At 40.8% G+C, this 18,015-nt stretch overlaps 1 protein-coding gene across 1 annotated transcript in view; it reads left to right on the top strand.

Moving 5' to 3' along the window:
* Positions 1-315: 315 nt before the first annotated feature.
* The window catches only part of mtmr7a (myotubularin related protein 7a), a 29,472-nt gene continuing 11,772 nt past the window's right edge, over positions 316-18,015 (top strand). The window contains exons 1-4 of the mRNA XM_041258526.1: positions 316-506; positions 1,284-1,406; positions 1,787-1,949; positions 3,104-3,261. Of these exons, the coding sequence (XP_041114460.1) occupies positions 483-506; positions 1,284-1,406; positions 1,787-1,949; positions 3,104-3,261 (468 nt within the window). The 5' untranslated portion in view covers positions 316-482. The remainder of the gene's footprint in view (positions 507-1,283; positions 1,407-1,786; positions 1,950-3,103; positions 3,262-18,015) is intronic.

The raw sequence follows: 18,015 nt of genomic DNA, 5'->3' as shown, positions 1-18,015 counted from the left end.
TTATGTTTTATTTTACTTTTTGTTTAATCCATAATGAAATAAGATTTATATAATATACTGTGAATAATGTTACAAAGTATTGTATTTTGTAGCAAAACTTTGGCATTGTTGGAAAAACGTAGCTACACTGTTACGAGTTTTAGAATCTGCAGTTTATATAAAATGCAGATTTGCATACACGTACCTAATTGTAAAGTAAGAAATCGCAATGAAATCATCCCACAACATTAAACAGACTTTAGGACCCGGTAGGTGTTGCCTTCTCGTCCCAGAGGCTGATGGGTAAATCTCAAACCGCAGGAGGGGGGCCAAGGCTGAAATACAGAGGAGGTTTTATTGATAGGCATAGGCAAAACATATATGATGTGTTATAGGCTTTAACGTTTTTTATGCATAAGTGTTGAATTTTCCATATTAATGCATCGTAAATCCGATGCTATACTGTACATCAATAGAAATAACTGGTTTACAAAAGTGTAGTGATGGAGTACATCAGAACGCCAAAGGTACAGTGAAAGGATTTCTGTAGTGGTGATGAGTAATGCAATTTTAGATTAGTGGCACTGACAGTGCTGTTTTGTGTGTGTGTGACAGAATGTTTGTAGCTTGGCAATTTTTAATTTTATTTTTTTTTTTTAATTACCAGTATGTAATGTTGTTAATACATTCGGTTTTTTTATTTATTATTTTGTATTTTTTTACAATGTTAAATACATATTGAATGTTGTGTTTTGACTGTGTAAGGCCGTTTTTAACAGATAGGTAAATACATACATTTGTCAATTTGGTAGGTTGATGATACAGTGCTCAGGTGTGTGGGTTTCTAATTGCGTTTTGTCTACTACTATGCACGTAGAAAGAAGGAGGTGTACTAATATTGCGCCCCCCCTCCCCGCTTCCTCTCTCAGTTGTGCAGTTCTGTCTTGTGTAAGGCCTCATTCAGATATGCTGCAATACTGTAATCTCACACTGTCTTGACTATGGCAATATCTAGTGCAGTTAATTTTACTATTATTAGGCATGTGAGAATACAAGTGTATTAGGGATGATATGCTGCTGGATAATGGTGTAAATGTAATTAGTGCCCATTTTTTTTTCAAAGCAAATAAGATTAGGGACCAGTTGTGGTGGAATGTGTGTTAATTTTGGCACACACACTTTTAGGAGCTGAACTAAAAACATTAACTTGTGATGTGGACGGTCAGCATTTTGTTTACATTAAAGATCAGGACAAATTTTGACCCCACCAAAAACAGTTTGTTTTTATTAATTATTTCTATCAGGTTGAGAATGTTCGTCTTCTGGACAGGGTTTCCTCCAGGAAAGCACCAGTTGGAACTTTGTACCTGACTGCCACGCATGTCATCTTTGTGGAAAATGTGTCTGAAACTCGCAAAGAAACCTGGGTAGGTAACAGAGCTGATTTCTTGCAGATGTGTGATAGAGGTTTCAGTATTTGACATGTTCTTTTCTATTCAGTTATTTAGTTAGTAGTAGCCTTTTATGTGTATCTTAAGTGATTTGCATTTGTGTAAAGTGGACTATTCAGTAATTCAGAAATATGGAAATAGCACAGATATATCTGATCTCAACATAATGTTGCAATTTCATCAGCACATTTAAAACTATGAATTAAGACCAGTGTGTCTACTAAAATAGAAACTAAGAAGCATTTTACTTTTTTTTTTAAGAGTATAGAATGAAAACTACACTAGTTGTTTTTTAAATGCAGTTGATTCCTTAGTAAATAGAAGCCCATGTAATTGAAAATGTTTTCTGCTTTCAGATTCTTCACAGTCAGATATGTGCTGTAGAAAAGCAGTCAACTTCAGCAACAGGGTGCCCGCTTCTCATTCGCTGCAAGAACTACCAAGTTATTCAGTTTATCATCCTGCAGGAAAGGGACTGCCATGATGTTTACATCTCATTAATGCGCCTGTCACGTCCAGGTAAAAACTAGTCAACTTGCTGGTAAATGATTCTTGGCATCTTAAGTAACTTATTTTTTTTTAATGTTATTTATTTAGTGTGCTCAATCATTTTACCTGTGATTTTCTCCCCGGAATGTCCAATTCTTTTTTCTCCTCACCTCAACAATTCCTCACACAGGAGATCCAAAGGTTCAGTGGGTGTCCACCAATCCCACAAACAAGCCAGCATCCTCTTTTACACCCAGGAACTTGAGATGTCAGAAGCTACTGGCTTCTGGAGGACAAAGGCCAGCCCTGCAGGTGTCTTCTCTGAGCTCAGTGGGTGCCTGATCTGTAGGGTTTTCTGTAGCGCAGTGAGAAGAAACAGGCCCTGTTTTGCCTTCCTAAACCGCAGGAGCCAATGTGAAGCTGCCTTCGGAGTTCCCAGTGAAGGCCGACGACTTGGCCCAGCCAGGACGCGAACCTGTGCTGTATCACGCACCCTGCGGCTATGCTTTTTTCCTTTTTAATAATACAGTGCAGCGTCATGAAAGAGTGTGTGTATATATATCTTTTTTTTTTTATATAGCACCTTTCATATTGGACCACCATCAGAAAGCGCTTCGCAGAGGTAGGCTGTGAACTGTGCATTATATGCAGAGTCACTTACAATAGGACATTGATTTGATATCTCATCCGCAGGATGGAGCAGAAGGAGGTTAAGTGACTTGCTCAGGATAACACAGTGAGTCAGTGTTAGAGGTGGGATTTGACCACTGGACCACACTGCCTCCATGTACTGCACCCCTGCCCCACCCCCTTATCTTGGGCTATGATTTAAATTGGGCACAAAGGCTGGTCTTCAGCCACCAAACAGGACAATTTCTGATGAACTTATTGTGATATTTAATGTAGATATATTGAGCAGCAGATAATACAATACAGGAGCACAAGAAAAAGACCAAAGTGAGAAAGGTGTTCAGTCAATCAATGTAGCACCCTTCCTGAATGAGCTCTGTCATTGTTATTTATTTTTTATTAGCTATCAATGTTTCTAACCCTGAATACTGTATACAAGTGTTAAACCATATACCAAGAGGTAAAACATTATTGTATAATATAATTTTAGAATATAATGAAAATTAAAGTTGCCTTCAAAATAAAAATGATTTCCGGTACTTTTCTTCATTCAGAGAAATATGAGGAGTTGTATTGCTTCTCCTTCAACCCCAATCTGGATAAGGAAGAGAGAGAACAGGCCTGGAATTTTATTGACGTCAAGGCTGAATATAAGCGAATGGGAGTTCCAGTTCAACTCTGGTACATCACCCATTTAAACCGGGACTATGAGGTCAGTATTGCTTTCAATCCATTGTGTGCTCTTGTAAGGATACTAAATGATGTTAGTGTTTCCCAAACGCAGTGTTGTGACATGTGGGTGGACCAATAAATTTCAGGTGTGTCTTGCCGTATATAAAGTACGTTTTGTGTGTGTGTGTGTGTGTGTGTGTGTGTGTGTGTGTGTGTTTTTTTTTTCAACTCACTGCTAATGACACTGCCCACAAGTGCTAATTGGCTGCATTTTCACACAGCTAAGTGGCTTTAGCAGAAAACAGATGCTTTAATGCATGTGAAAATGAAGCCAATTAGCGTTAGTGGGCGTTGTCATTAGCAATGAGTTTGAAACACAACCTTTTTAATATACAGCAAGACACTTGTGTGACACAGGTGATATTTATTGCCAGAGCGTTAAAAGAAGGATGTGTTAGTGCTGTGGATTGGAATAGCTTTATCAAGTACTTTATTAAGATGGATGAGGAAGTATTAATTTATTAATGTGAAAGAGGAATCACGAGGATGGAGTTCTGGCATCTACACACAGGTCATTGAGTAGATCACAAAAATATGACCCAGATTACATTTCTTTTGGCTTTACTTTAATGTTAAATACGGAGAAGCAAGGTGTGATGAAGTGCCTGCCCCTGTGTGTGTATTTTCTTTTATATGTTGCATGTGATGTGTTAAATGTTGGTGTATAGTCATTGGTACACAGGATATAAAAGGGTCTGTGTAACACAAGTGTTTAAAATGTATATTTGTATTTAGGCATGAGGATTGCACAGCACTTCACGTGCAAGTAAAAAGTAATATGTGAGCACGAGGAATTGCACTTTATTAATTCATGTGCAGTTGTACCGAGACTCCAATTGAATGATTGATTAGCAATCAAGTCTTGGTACAGCTGCATAAAAGCAGCTTGTTTTCACCCACTCGGGGTTGGGTGTTCGGTAAGTGGAGAACGGGATTGGAGACGAAGGTATTAGATAATGGTAAATAAGAACGTAAAGTTAAATATCTGCTCATCGTGTGTTGTCTGTGTAGTTCGTTTTGTTTATGTCTGTTTGTTTTGGCGCAAAGTGCTTTGTCCTGTTTTCTGTCTGTTTAAACCCTTTTATTTTGCGATAAACTGGCGTAAGCAAGCGTCTTCATCATTTCACTTCACTGTCCAGTCTTTGTGTTCATTCCTTTTCCTGGTTCTGACGCTGCCCACTTCGACCGTCATTGTGACACGTGGTGTCAGCAGTGGGATAACAGCACCTCCAAGCGTCGGACCAGGAGAGGTGTTTTTGGTTTAAAAAAAAAAAAAAAAAATAAAAAAAATAAAAAAATGGGATGGGAGGAAGAAAGGCAGCCATGTCGTGATCGCCCGGAGGAGTTGAAGGAAGGAGGGGCTCCATGGTGTGCCTCCTGCCTGGAGTATGGGCACCTCCGGGAAGTTTGCCCCTATGAAGACCCTCTCTTTTTGAAGGCCCTCGATCAGGGAAAGGTGGAGGATGCGGAGGAGTGGCTTCGCCTGAAAGCCATGAGACCAGTCCACTGCCAGGAGCTGGAGGACCTCCTCGGTGGTCTAGAGGACCAAGGCTGGTACCCGGCCTGTGGGGAGTTCGGGCGCCCGGTGGTGCGCTGCCCCTACCAAGAGGAAGAGGAGGAACTGGCCCAGGAGAGGAAGGTGAGGAGGAGGCAGAGAAGGGGAAAGTGGAAGAGGAAGGCAGAGCGTCCACTGCCCAAGTTTCCACCAGCAGAGGAAGAATGCCTGCTGGTTTCGCCTCCAGAGCCAGAGGGAGAGGAGCTGTCTCCAGTGCCAAAGAGAGAGGAGCCGTTGCTGCCGTCTCCAGAGGGAGAGGTCCCACCGCTGTCTCCAGAGCAGGAGGGAGAGCTGCACCAGTCCCCTGCAAGTGAGGGAGAGTTGCACCAGTCCCCTGCAAGTGAGGGAGAGCCGCTCAGTCCCCTGCAAGTGAGGGAGAGCCACACCAGTCCCCTGTAATAAGGGTAGACTACACGCCGCTCCCACCTCCGCCACCAGGAGACTACACGCCTCCGCCACCTCCATCAGCAGGAGCAGAGCAGCAGGAGCTGCCTCTGCCTCCGCCACCTCCACTGCCAGGAGCAGAGCAGCGGGAGCTGCCTCTGCCTCCTTCACCAGCAGAGGGTGAATGCCTGCTGGGTCCCCGTCCACCAGCAGAGGATGAATGCCTGCAGTGTCCCCGTCCACCAGCAGAGGGTGAATTCCTGCAGGGTTCCTTTCCACCAGCAGAGGGTGAATGCCTGCTGGGTTCCCGTCCACCAGCAGAGGATGCCTTCCACGCTTCGCCCAAGGATGCCTTCCACGCTTCGCCCAAGGATGCCTTCCACGCTTCGCCTGGGGTTGCCCGCCGCGCAGCATCGCCTGGGGTTGCCCGCCGCGCAGCATCGCCTGGGGTTGCCCGCCGCGCAGCATCGCCTGGGATTGCCCACCGCGCAGCATCGCCTGGGGTTGCTCATTGCTCCACATCGATTGGGGTTGGCTGTTTCTTCGCATCGCAGCAGGAAGTACTGTGGCCGGAACCCCACCAAGGGGAGCTGCAGGCCGCGAAGGGAGAGGAGGCCTGGAGACCACCAACCCCAGCAGCAGTTTCGCTGCCGGAGATTGTGGGGGAGGTCAGGAGACCTGCTCCCACTGCAGCAGTTTCGCTGCCGGAGATTGTGGGGGAGGTCAGGAGACCTGCTCCCACTGCAGCAGTTTCGCTGCCGGAGATCGTGGGGGAGGTCAGGAGACCTGCTCCCACTGCAGTTTCTTCGCTGCCGGAAGTACTGTGGTCGGAGCCCCACCAAGGGTAGCTGCCGGCTCCGAAGAAGGGGGAAGGTCAGGAGACCACCCCCCAAGCAGCCTTTCCACTGCCAGGACTACCCTGGCAGGAGTATGCCACCCCACTGTCAGCATTGCTGCTGACAGCCTTAAGACCTGTGGGCCTCTTGAAGCCTCCGGTCCTGGCCCAGGACTTTGTGTGGGACTTTTGGGCTTTTAAGGGGGGGGCCATGTGTGCTTTGCACAGGGAGGGTATATGTGACGAAGTGCCCGCCCCTGTGTGTGTATTTTCTGTTATATGTTGCGTGTGATGTGTTAAATGTTGGTGTATAGTCATTGGTACACGGGATATAAACGGGTCTGTGTAACACGAGTGTTTAAAATGTATATTTATATTTAGGCACGAGGATTGCACAGCACTTCACGTGCAAGTAAAAAGTAATATGTGAGCACGGGGAATTGCACTTTATTAATTCACGTGCAGTTGTACGGAGACTCCAATTGAATGATTGATTAGCAATCGAGTCTTGGTTCAGCTGCATAAAAGCAGCATGTTTTCACCCACTCGGGGTTGGGTGTTCGGTAAGTGGAGAACGGGATTGGAGACGGAGGTATTAGATAATGGTAAATAAGAATGTAAAGTTAAATATCTGCTCACTGTGTGTTGTCTGTGTAGTTCGTTTTGTTTATGTCTGTTTGTTTTGGCATAAAGTGCCGTGTCCTGTTTTCTGTTTGTTTAAACCCTTTTATTTTGCAATAAACCGGCGCAAGCAAGCGTCTTCATCATTTCACTTCACTGTCCTGTCTTTGTGTTCATTCCTTTTCCTGGTTCTGACGCAGCCCACTTCAGCTGTCTTTGTGACACAAGGACCATTGATAGTTTCTGTTTCTCAAAATAATTATATATATATATATATATATATATATATATATATATATATATATATATATATATATATATATATATATATATATATATAAACAAAATTATTTTGAGAAACAGAAACTATCAATGGTTCAGACAATATTGGTGCCAACAAAGACACTAAAAGCTTCCTTCCAGGAATTAAAAAATTTCGTAACAGCATGTATTTACCTGAATTACCCGAACATGTTGGACCCCGTGTATTCGAAAAGGAAACTATTTGAAGTTCCATCACTAGTAATTAGTTACCTAATCTCTGAGAGGGCATCGGATATGCCGCTGGTGTGTGTTCATTGAGGCAGGGTAGCAGGATGTCCAAAATACTTGCTGCAGGGGTATTCCACAGTATTCTGAGTGTCACGTGTTTCATCCTAATTGTAATTTATTAATCATAATTGCGTTTGTAATAAAAAACAACTTACTTGACTATTTATTTATTTATTTTTTTAAACAGGCAAGGTTTTATTAGTGTTGCGGTGGGAGCTGCAGAAAAAAAAGTTTTTTTTTAAAGTTTAAATCTACAATTTAAAAAGTCTGTGAACTGGGGCTTCCAATTGGTGCAACCAAGAAAAAAGGTGCTCCGAATGGAGCGCAGGATGCGCCCTATAGCCTGGACTTCGGCGGTTCGAGTCCAGGCTATTCCATTGCTGACCGTGGACTGGAGTGGCGCACGATTGACCGAGCGCTGAATATTCTAAAATGGGAGAAAATACAAAAAATAATTGTCGACTACTAAATAAAAAAAAAATTAAAAATCAAGCAAACTGTGAACTTACAATAAACATAACACTTTTATTAAGGTAAGGTATTGACTTTTTATATAATATAATTCACGAAAGTAAATATGTACAACTATTTAAATAAAGAAGCTAATGACGTCCCGGAGGGGACAAACTTGGCCTATCCTGAGTGCTGGTGTTGTTTGTTAAATTGCCATTTTATTATTATTAAGAATTCTGGCAAATGGCCGTGATCAAGCTCTTCTTGGAAATGCTGGATGGTTTCAGTGTTTCTGAACTGCTAGGTAATGTTGCTTTGCCATCTCATTTGCAGCATTTCCATTGTGCTTATTTAAAGTCTGGGAAATGGATGTCGTTTAATTTTTAAAAACTGCCACATCTGTCACATCAACAGGACTAGACAAGTGAATCCTTCCTCTTCCATCAACATGACAGTCCACTTATTCAACAATCTGATATATAGCTATCCAGCTGACACCCCCCTCTTTAGAACTGAACACCTTTCCATATCTTTTTTTCCTCATAAATTGCACATGAAGCTCTTCTTGGAGATGCTAGAGAATTTCAGTGTTTCTGACTTCCTGTAGGTAACGTTTTCTTGTCTTATTCACAACATATTTGACAGTGACGAAGCCTCGAGCCTTAATCACCAATGCAAGGGTCTGTTTATGATTTGCTGTTTTTCTTCTCTCTTTGGCTCAATTGAAGGTACAGTTATGCACTGGCATTAGCGTCACTTTGGAGCTCAAGGAGCTGGTGGTCAGTACAGATGTGTTGCAACATAAAACATGAATTTCTTGCTACTCAAATAGTAGTGCTGTTTGCTTTTTGAACAAAGTGCACAGAGTGAGTATGTGGGATGGCCTTTACTCTCTGCCATCTCATTTGCAGCATTTCCATTGTGCTTCTTATATGAAGTCTGGAATAATAGAGGACATGGATCTTCTTGCACTCAGCCTATGCAACCTTTGCAAAATCTTCTGCGTTCTGGACAACCGCATGGTTCTGCAAGGTGGTTCTCCACACAGAACGCTTGACTTCTCGACCAACACCATCAACTGGACTTTTCCCATTCAAAGAACCTCCTTGTTGCTGATGATCCGAAATCTGATTCATGCATCACTCCAGTAGTGCACTTTGTTCACAGTAGTTTATTGCTGTATGTTTCTAATTGCCTTGTTAAAACACACTATATTTGTCATGGGACAGTTAATCTGAAGCGACTGCAAATGACTTGTACAATAATTCACTGTGATTTCTGTAGTAAATTTCTGCAGTAAATATGTTTACAGTTTCATTTGACCAATGTGCAGACATGATCTCTCGCTGATTTCTCAGTAGGAAGCTTTCAGAAAAGTCTTCCTGCAGCATTATTTCTCCCAGTTTCAGAACTTCCTTTAGGTACCTTAGCTCTTTATGTTGTCGTCTAGCATTAAAAACATGTTGAGCAAAAAAGCTCAAGCTGTCCTATCAGGTCATCTTTGGAGTCTTCTGTAGTGGCATCCACCAGTATCTTCTTTACCCTTCCACCCTCTACTGTCTGCCACTGATAATAAGATACTGCCTTATCTTCTCTTAGATTATATAGAAGATCCACTGCTGTGTCTGCTCCACAGTTTTGGCATGTTTTGTCAACACATGAAATAGATTCCATGCTGCAGACAGTGAGACTTAGAATTCCTTCAGCTGGTTTGGGTAGTGAAGTAATCACCTGTCCAACACCTTCAGTGAGCAATTGTACATTTTCATGGTATTTGCACAGGCATCCTTCATGATATCTGCTTGTCATAGTTAAAAAAAAAAAAAAAAAAAAAAAAAAAAAAAAACATGGTCTCGGTACACAAGTTTTGGATTTCCCAGTTTTAATTTTGTCTTTGTATACTGAAAAGCTTTTATGCCTCAAGGATATTGGTCAAGAGTAGACATTTTTGTCAGTGCTCTCGTAAGTTAACTACACATTTTCTACATAGGGGCTGGTCATTTTACAGTCATGCAGCGTAATTGCAAGAGTAGCCCAATCGCCTTCGGGATAACATCTTTTTATATATGCTGATATCTATATGAAATATGCTTAAAAAAATCAAGAATAAGGAAAAATTGCAAATCGTGGCAGCGAGAGATTTTTTTCTATGTTGCAAACATAGATTTACTGAGTGCTGCCGACTTCTTGAGAGACGATGTTGACCGTGACACAGTTCAGTTTGTATTAACAATGTACACTATCGTTTATTTATTTTCTAATTATGTTTATTTCAGGTTTATACTTAAATATTGAGTTGCTGTCTGATATTAGATTAAAATGTCAGATCTTTCTACACTTGTTTCAAGTTCCATGTTAGTTACAGTGAGGTTACCACTGAATGAAAGCAATTTCTAGGCTCTGAAGCCTCTGGTTGATGGTCCTCTTAGAGATTCTGGGTCTGTCCGTCTTTCACTAGACTTTACCCAATGCCAAGTCCATATACAACAACATAAATATGACTGACTAAAATTATAACATTATTGATAAGTTTGAAATGGAGGGTAGAAGTAGAAAATGTAACAAAATAGCAAAAAGCTTGTATTACCAATACTGTATTACGTGTTTATGAGTATGCGGCATGTAGGGTAAAACAATTCATAAGTCTTTGTTCTCCCAACCAAAACATTGTGTGCATGGGCACGAACATTCTGCACCCCTGCATTGAAGATCTTAAATGTTTCTCAAATGCACTCTCAAATACCTTGTCTTATATATCTTATCTAAACGTGTGTGTGTGTGACATTAACCCTTTGCGGTCCTATGTCGACAATTACAATTTTCCCTTTCCAGTCATCAAAAGACGTCAAGCACAGGTCTCTAGTCGTTTTTTCCTCTGGAAAAAGCAGAGAAAACCTTTCAATGACTGAGTGAGACTGACAGGTGCTGAGAGAAACCGGAAAAAAGGGCGTGTCTCATCAATACACATAACCCCTGCACCACAGATCACGGGCACAAACAAAAAAGATAGCTACATTATTGAACAGTTTGGTGATAAAACGAGTGATCAGGAGAGGATTTATCAGTATGCACAACTATGAAGAGGTAAGTGAAAAATACAGCGAGCAAAGGGTGGGACTTGGCTGGAGATGCAGTACTGAGTGTCCTTTTGCGATGCAGTGCCTTTTAAACCTGTTTTACTCTGAAAAAAAAAATATTTTAAAGAGCGTGTGTAAAATAAACAGTGCGTGAAAATAAGTTGGACCTAATGCACCTGACAAGCGCTGAATAAATGTACCGCAAAGGGTTAAACCTTAAGCTGTGTTTCTCTTTGTGTCACCAGTGTTCCAATCAAGGTCAGTTCCCACACACCACTCAGTTCCTTATCTTCAGTTGTAAACATTTTTCATCCACTCTTTACCTAGCAGCTGTGTTGAGCCAGTCTTCTCAACTGTACTCACTTGGTGAAAACCAACGTCAAAGGCAGGTTTTATATTGTGGATTTAAAAGTTACTGTTACGTAAAGTATCAAGTCTGTATATGCTTTAACAATACCTGTAAGGTGTCTTGGACCTTGCTGGGCTGTTTCCTATCTTCCCAGATCAAATTTGAAGACTGAAAAAGGCTTGTTGAATTTAAGATTCTTTAAGTATTTCTAAATTCAACACTATTAAGTGTTTCATAGTCAGCCAGGTAGCACAGTACGAGAAGCCATTTCATTCATAAAATGTGCTGCGAGGTGTAGGGTTGTTGTCCAACAGAAAAAAATGTGAAGTTCATCTTCCAGTTGCACAGTGCACCTCTTGTGTGGGACAGGAGCTTATTATATTCTGATCCCACTTCATCACACAGAATGGTAAAGAGCCTGCTGTTCAGTGCTCTTGCTTTTACGAAGCTCACGACACTAACAGCATCTTGTAGTACTTTGTTTGCTTCAGGCTGCAATTCTTTTGCAGCGAGTGCTTCCCTGTGTATGATCCAGTGTGTGAATGTTACACTCGGAGCAACAGCACGCACTTTGGCTCTGTGTCCGACAAGTGCAGCTGCCCCGTCATTGCATACTCCAGTACAAGTACTCCAAGAAAGATTGTTTGTGGTGAAAATTTCAACGAGAGAGAAAATAGCTTCCCCTGTAGCTCTCCCCTCCAGTGCTTGGCAAAACAGAAACTCCTCGCACACTTCCTCTTCGTAACAGTATCGTAGAAATACAAGAAGCGGGGCTAAATTCTCCACATCTGTGCTTTCATCCAGTTGTATAGCGATTTTCAAACTGTTCTGAATGTGTGTTATCAGCTGCGTTTTAATGTCAGCAGAGAGTAAATCTATACACCTCCCTACAGTGTCCCGCGATAAAGGGATCGACTTCAGGGCCTCACCGTACTTGTCTCCATGCATGGTCTCGCACATTTTTGTTGCAGCAGGAAGAACTAATGTTTCACCTATACTTTGTGTCTTCCTGTATGAAGCTTCTGACTAAGCTTTCAAGGCCCTTGATGATATTGTTACTTGCTTTTCAAGCAAGCCGATCTGGCCTTTCAATTGCTTCGCTTGTCGCTTGAAGAATATATATGTGTATATATATATATATATATATATATATATATATATATATATATATATATATATATATATATATACAGTACTGTGCAAAAGTTTTAGGCAGGTGTGAAAAAATGCTGTAAAGTAAGAATGCTTTCAAAAATAGACATGTTAATAGTTTATATTTATCAATTAACAAAATGCAAAGTGAATGAACAGAAGAAAAATCTACATCAAATCCATATTTGGTGTGACCACCCTTTGCCTTCAAAACAGCATCAATTCTTCTAGGTACACTTGCACACAGTTTTTGAAGGAACTCGGCAGGTAGGTTGGCCCAAACATCTTGGAGAACTAACCACAGTTCTTGTGTGGATTTAGGCAGCCTCAGTTGCTTCTCTCTCTTCATGTAATCCCAGACAGACTCGATGATGTTGAGATCAGGGCTCTGAGGGGGCCATACCATCCCTTCCAGGACTCCTTGTTCTTCTTTACGCTGAAGATAGTTCTTAATGACTTTTGCTGTATGTTTGTGGTCGTTGTCATGCTGCAGAATAAATTTGAGGCCAATCAGATGCCTCCCTGATGGTATTGCATGATGGATAAGTATCTGCCTGTACTTCTCAGCATTGAGGAGACCATTAATTCTGACCAAATCCCCAACTCCATTTGCAGAAGTGCAGCCCCAAACTTTCAAGGAACCTCCACCATGCTTCACTGTTGCCTGCAGACACTCATTCATGTACTGCTCTCCAAACAACAAAGAAACTGCCTTCTGCTACAGCCAAATATTTCAAATTTTGACTCATCAGTCCAGAGCACCTGTTGCCATTTTTCTGCACCCCAGTTCCTGTGTTTTCGTGCATAGTTGAGTCGCTTGGCCTTGTTTCCACGTCGGAGGTATGGCTTTTTGGCTGCAAATCTTCCATGAAGGCCACTTCTGACCAGACTTCTCCGGACAGTAGATGGGTGTACCAGGGTCCCACTGTTGTCTGCCAATTCTGAGCTGATGGCATTGCTGTACATCTTCCAATTGCGAAGGGAAGTAAGCATGATGTGTCTTTCATCTGCTGCAGTAAGTTTCCTTGGCCGACCACTGCGTCTATGGTCCTAAACGTTGCCCGTTTCTTTGTTCTTCTTCAAAAGAGCTTGGACAATACATTGAAACCCCTGTCTGCCTTTTAATTTCTGCCTGGGAGAGACCTTGCTGATGGAGTATAACTACCTTATGTCTTGTTGCTGTGCTCAATCTTGCCATGGTGTATGACTTTTGACAGTAAACTGTCTTCAGCAACCTCACCTTGTTAGCTGAGTTTGGCTGTTCCTCACCCAGTTTTATTCCTCCTACACAGCTGTTTCTGTTTTAGTTAATGATTGTGTTTCAACCTACATATTGAATTGATGATCATTAGCACCTGTTTGGTATAATTGTTTAATCATACACCTGACTATATGGCTACAAAATCCCTGACTTTGTGCAATTGTACCTAGAAGAATTTATGCTGTTTTGAAGGCAAAGGGTGGTCACACCAAATATGGATTCGATGTAGATTTTTCTTCTGTTCACTCACTTTGCATTTAGTTAATTGATAAATATAAACTATTAACATGTCTATTTTTGAAAGCATTCTTACTTTACGTGTTTTTTCACACCTGCCTAAAACTTTTGCACAGTACTGGATATGTTATATATGAAATGAAGCCTACTTCCTATGATAGTGATCCTTGTCCTTCACAATTGGTTAAACAGAGCTATACAGTCCTTGGGCCCATGTACAAAAAATGGTCAACTCCTCATTATGTCACGGTATCTTCCCACAGGAACTGAAATTAGCTTCTTTTCTCCTTTTCTAAAGAAAGCTACTTTGGACCATACCTCGCTCAATAATTACGATCCCATATCTCATTTACCTTTCTTAGGTAAGCTCATAGAAAAACATGTTGCACAGCAGTTGCAATATCTAACCTCCTTTCAACTTCTCAACATAAATCAGTCGGGTTTCCGCCCCCTTCATAGTATGGAGACAGCTACACTGTGTGCAGTTGATGTTTTACTTCATATGCTGGACAAAGGAGGATCAGCTCTTTTGATCCTGTTAGACCTCTCAGCAGCTTTCAGTACTATAGACCATGGTCTTTTGTTGCAGAGGAGGGAGCGAGATGTGGGCATCTGTGGAACTACACTTAATTCGATTAAATCATTTTTAATTAATCGCTCTCAAAAAATAACAATGGAGCCCTATTCCTCTTCCGCATGTGACAGCTTGACTTGACTATGGCAATGGTATGTATGTAGGATTGCCATGGTGTAGGATTAGAATGCCTCAGCCGACTCTTGAATGTTATGTATCATCAGGGCCATACTTCCCAGACATTGCTTGATTTACATTGGCTCCCAATCGAACTACGAGCCCAGTTTAGATGACTTTGTCTAATCCACAAAGCTCTACCAACAATGGCGAAAATATTTGGCTGAAAAACTGCAGATTTACCACCCAAATAGGAATCTGAGGTCTTCAAATACTATGATCTTGCGCCAACCATGTTTTAAATTAAAACGGTTCGGTGCTCGAGCATTTTCAGTCATTGGTCCAAGGATCTGGAACGCTCTTCCAGCTGAACGCCGCCTCACTTCAGAGATTATTCCATTCATAAAAAAACTAAAAACATTTTTGCTTAGTAAATTGCGCTAAATCTATTAAGTTCTATTTCGATATCTTTTTGTTTAGTGTGTGTAGGTTTTGTGCTTATTTTATTTAATCTTTACTTTTTATATGTGTTGCATAAATTCTAGACCGGCTGATATGCAAGTCTGTGTTTAGGACAGTGTACAGCGCTCTGAAATCACTTTGTGATCTGATGTGCTTTATAAATTATATATAATATATATATATATATATATATATATATATATATATATATATATATATATATATATATATATATATATATTTGTAAATTAGTCAGAAGTGATTGAGTTCTAACTTTTATATATGTTTATATGTAATGTTTAATTACAGCAAACTGTAAAATTGTTGAGATACTTGTGTTGGAGTATTGTTTCAAAATTGTGTAGTGCAACAAAAATAATAAAACAGTTGATTAATGGCTGAAAGTTTCTCGCTGATAATTTACCGTTTCTCAGTCAAAACGGCAAGTTTCTCAGCATCTAGAAAGCTTAGAGGGAACACTGATCAGGGGTGTGCAATTGATATCGCCCGACACCCGGACAAAAAAAATTGTGTGATGGACAACACGATTTGCCTTATACTTTGTCTGTTGGACAAATATTTTTATTTATTTATTTATTTATTTATTTATTTATTTTTATTTATTTTTTTCCTATGTTGTTTCTTTTGCTAGAAAAATTTATATTTCTAGAGAACCATGCAAGTTTCTGGAAAACTGAATTGTGGAAGTCTAGCACCTATACACAGAAATTCTAAAAATTGCTTTACATCCCACCCCTGGGTGAGGTGAAGTGGGGTCACAGGGCACCTTTTGTGCCTCTTGAAGTATTTAGTGAATCAGTCAAGCTACAAGGCTAGATCTGCCCCTGTAATTATACACAGTAACCTAAGTTCCGCTCTGGTTGTGAGAGGTCAGAACCAGTGTTCGGTTGTCACCTGATCCTAAAAAGATGCCTGTCATTCCAATCTGTAGTACTGAAAATGCGGGAGAATTGGCATTTTGCATATAGGTTATTTATTTATTTTGGGAGAAGCTAACTCGAGTGTCGTTCTGCTCCACTGACAAGATGGCGGTATTTGAAATCTTTCACATAGTACGCAAAACTGAACTACACCGACGTCCCATCTCATGCCGATAACGACTCTCCATCACCTAGCTGTAAAGTGTTTTAGCCAATCAGAATGCTGCATTTTTGTTCTTTCCTGAGTTTCATAGCAACTACGTGATCACATTGAAAACTGCAATCAAATTTCAACATTGTTTCCCTTTCTAAAAACGAATAAAAACGGCACACTGCCATTGAGACAGAACAGCAATTGTCACTGATAACAGCCAAATAGTAAAAGCTGCAAATAAACCTATTTGAAATACAGACTTCATCAAGGGCAGGGGTCTCCAACCCCTGGTCCTGGATAACTCCTATTCAGCAGGTTTTACATCTTCAGTGGCTAAAGATCTGGAACACCTGTTAATCTGGACTAATTAGCCAAAATTGGTGCAATTAAGTAACTGAAAACAAGTAACTGAAAACCAGCAGACCCAGTAGCTCTACAGGACCAGGGTTGGAGACCCCTGATCTAGGGGAAAAACTAGATCACAAATCTGTTGGGCTGGTTCCATTTCTAATCATTGCTCACAATCACTACAACTAATCATTACTCACCCCCTAAGCATGGAGTATAAACGCACTGTGGCAGGTCAGGGCCCTGCCTGTAAATAGTGTTGTGTGGTGTTTTGGTGGTGGTTGGCAGGGATGGGGTGATTTTCCTATCCCTGCCAAAATACACGTGAGAATGTAGCTGGAGCCTGAAGTAGGTAATTGATTAACTGATGATTAATTAGACTCCAGCCACATGGCCTATAAGCAAGGTGGAGGAGTTTTTGGGTGAGTGAACCTGTGTTCTTCTGTATATTACTGTGTGTTATTGTTCAGTGAAGGCACTGCTTTTGTTTTTATTTAAACCTTGGTTTTGGCCCATGTTCTTTTTGTTTTGTATTTTGGACTTTGTTTAGTAAAAGTGAGCGTGAGCACTTAGCTGCAGCTTTCCTTGTCTCTGAGACTCTGTCTCCTGCCAATAACACCTGGGCCCACAATGCTACCTTTTCATACAACCCCCCTTTTTTTTTATCTTGCACGTTGTGACAAAACGTTCAGTTAAAAAAATAAAACATCAGTGATCATAACGCAACTCGGCAATGATGTGCTAATGATTGGGAAATGTATTCTTCATTTCAATATTAGGCACTGATGCAATTAAAATACAAATTAAACTTGTATAAATGTGTATTTACCGGGCTCAGTCCTGGAAGAGCAGCAGCATTCAGATAATGCAGTACTAACGTTCAATTCCGCCAGCGTATTTTCGGCACGTAACTCCACCACCGTTAGTGTCAGAAACGGACAGTTTGGCGATTTTATACATTTTTTTTTTTTTTTCCCTCTGACATTCTGGGTCATCAGAAGAAAGATTGTTGCTCATTTTTCAAGGCTTCAACCAACTGTATCTCCTTCCGTTTGCCCATTGCTACCACTAAATGAACAGTACAACCTTATAAGCTTAAAATGTCTGTTTTGCTTCAAGCGATCTCAAGATTATTTGCGAGTATACACTAACGAAGCTGAAATTTTGCAAGCCGTACGGCTACGGGCGCCAATTATTTGAATAATAGGCTACTTCTATGAAGGTGAGCAGATAACTCTTGATTCCTGCAGCCTTTAGTTTGCAGACACAGGCCCACTGTCACTGCTACTGTTTGAAATTAATTCAGTGTTAATTTCAAGTAGAATTTTAATGGCTGGAAATTGGTTTTGTGTTTTTTTTTTTTTTGTTTGTTTTTTAAATTAAAATATACAAAAGATTCGCTCAGGTAACCCTGCAGGAGGTGAGTCTTTCCAAATTGGGCAAACGTGTGAGCAAAACACAGCATGAAAAGTTTTTTAGGCAAGGTGAAATTGTTTATAATTGAAAAAGAGAATGTATGTACAACAGGGATGGACCAGCCATTCCAGGTTTCACTACGAGCTTGAGTACAGGTAACACTAGGTGTGTCTTATTAAACTCATAGTAAAACCAGGAATAGATCAAACTGAAATGTAATGGGATTCTTTTTTCCATCCCTGTACA

This window comes from Polyodon spathula, chromosome 1 (assembly GCF_017654505.1).
Source record: "Polyodon spathula isolate WHYD16114869_AA chromosome 1, ASM1765450v1, whole genome shotgun sequence".
Lineage (NCBI taxonomy): Eukaryota > Metazoa > Chordata > Actinopteri > Acipenseriformes > Polyodontidae > Polyodon > Polyodon spathula.
Note: the sequence above shows the minus strand (reverse complement) of the source record. Positions and strands in the feature narration are given on the sequence as shown.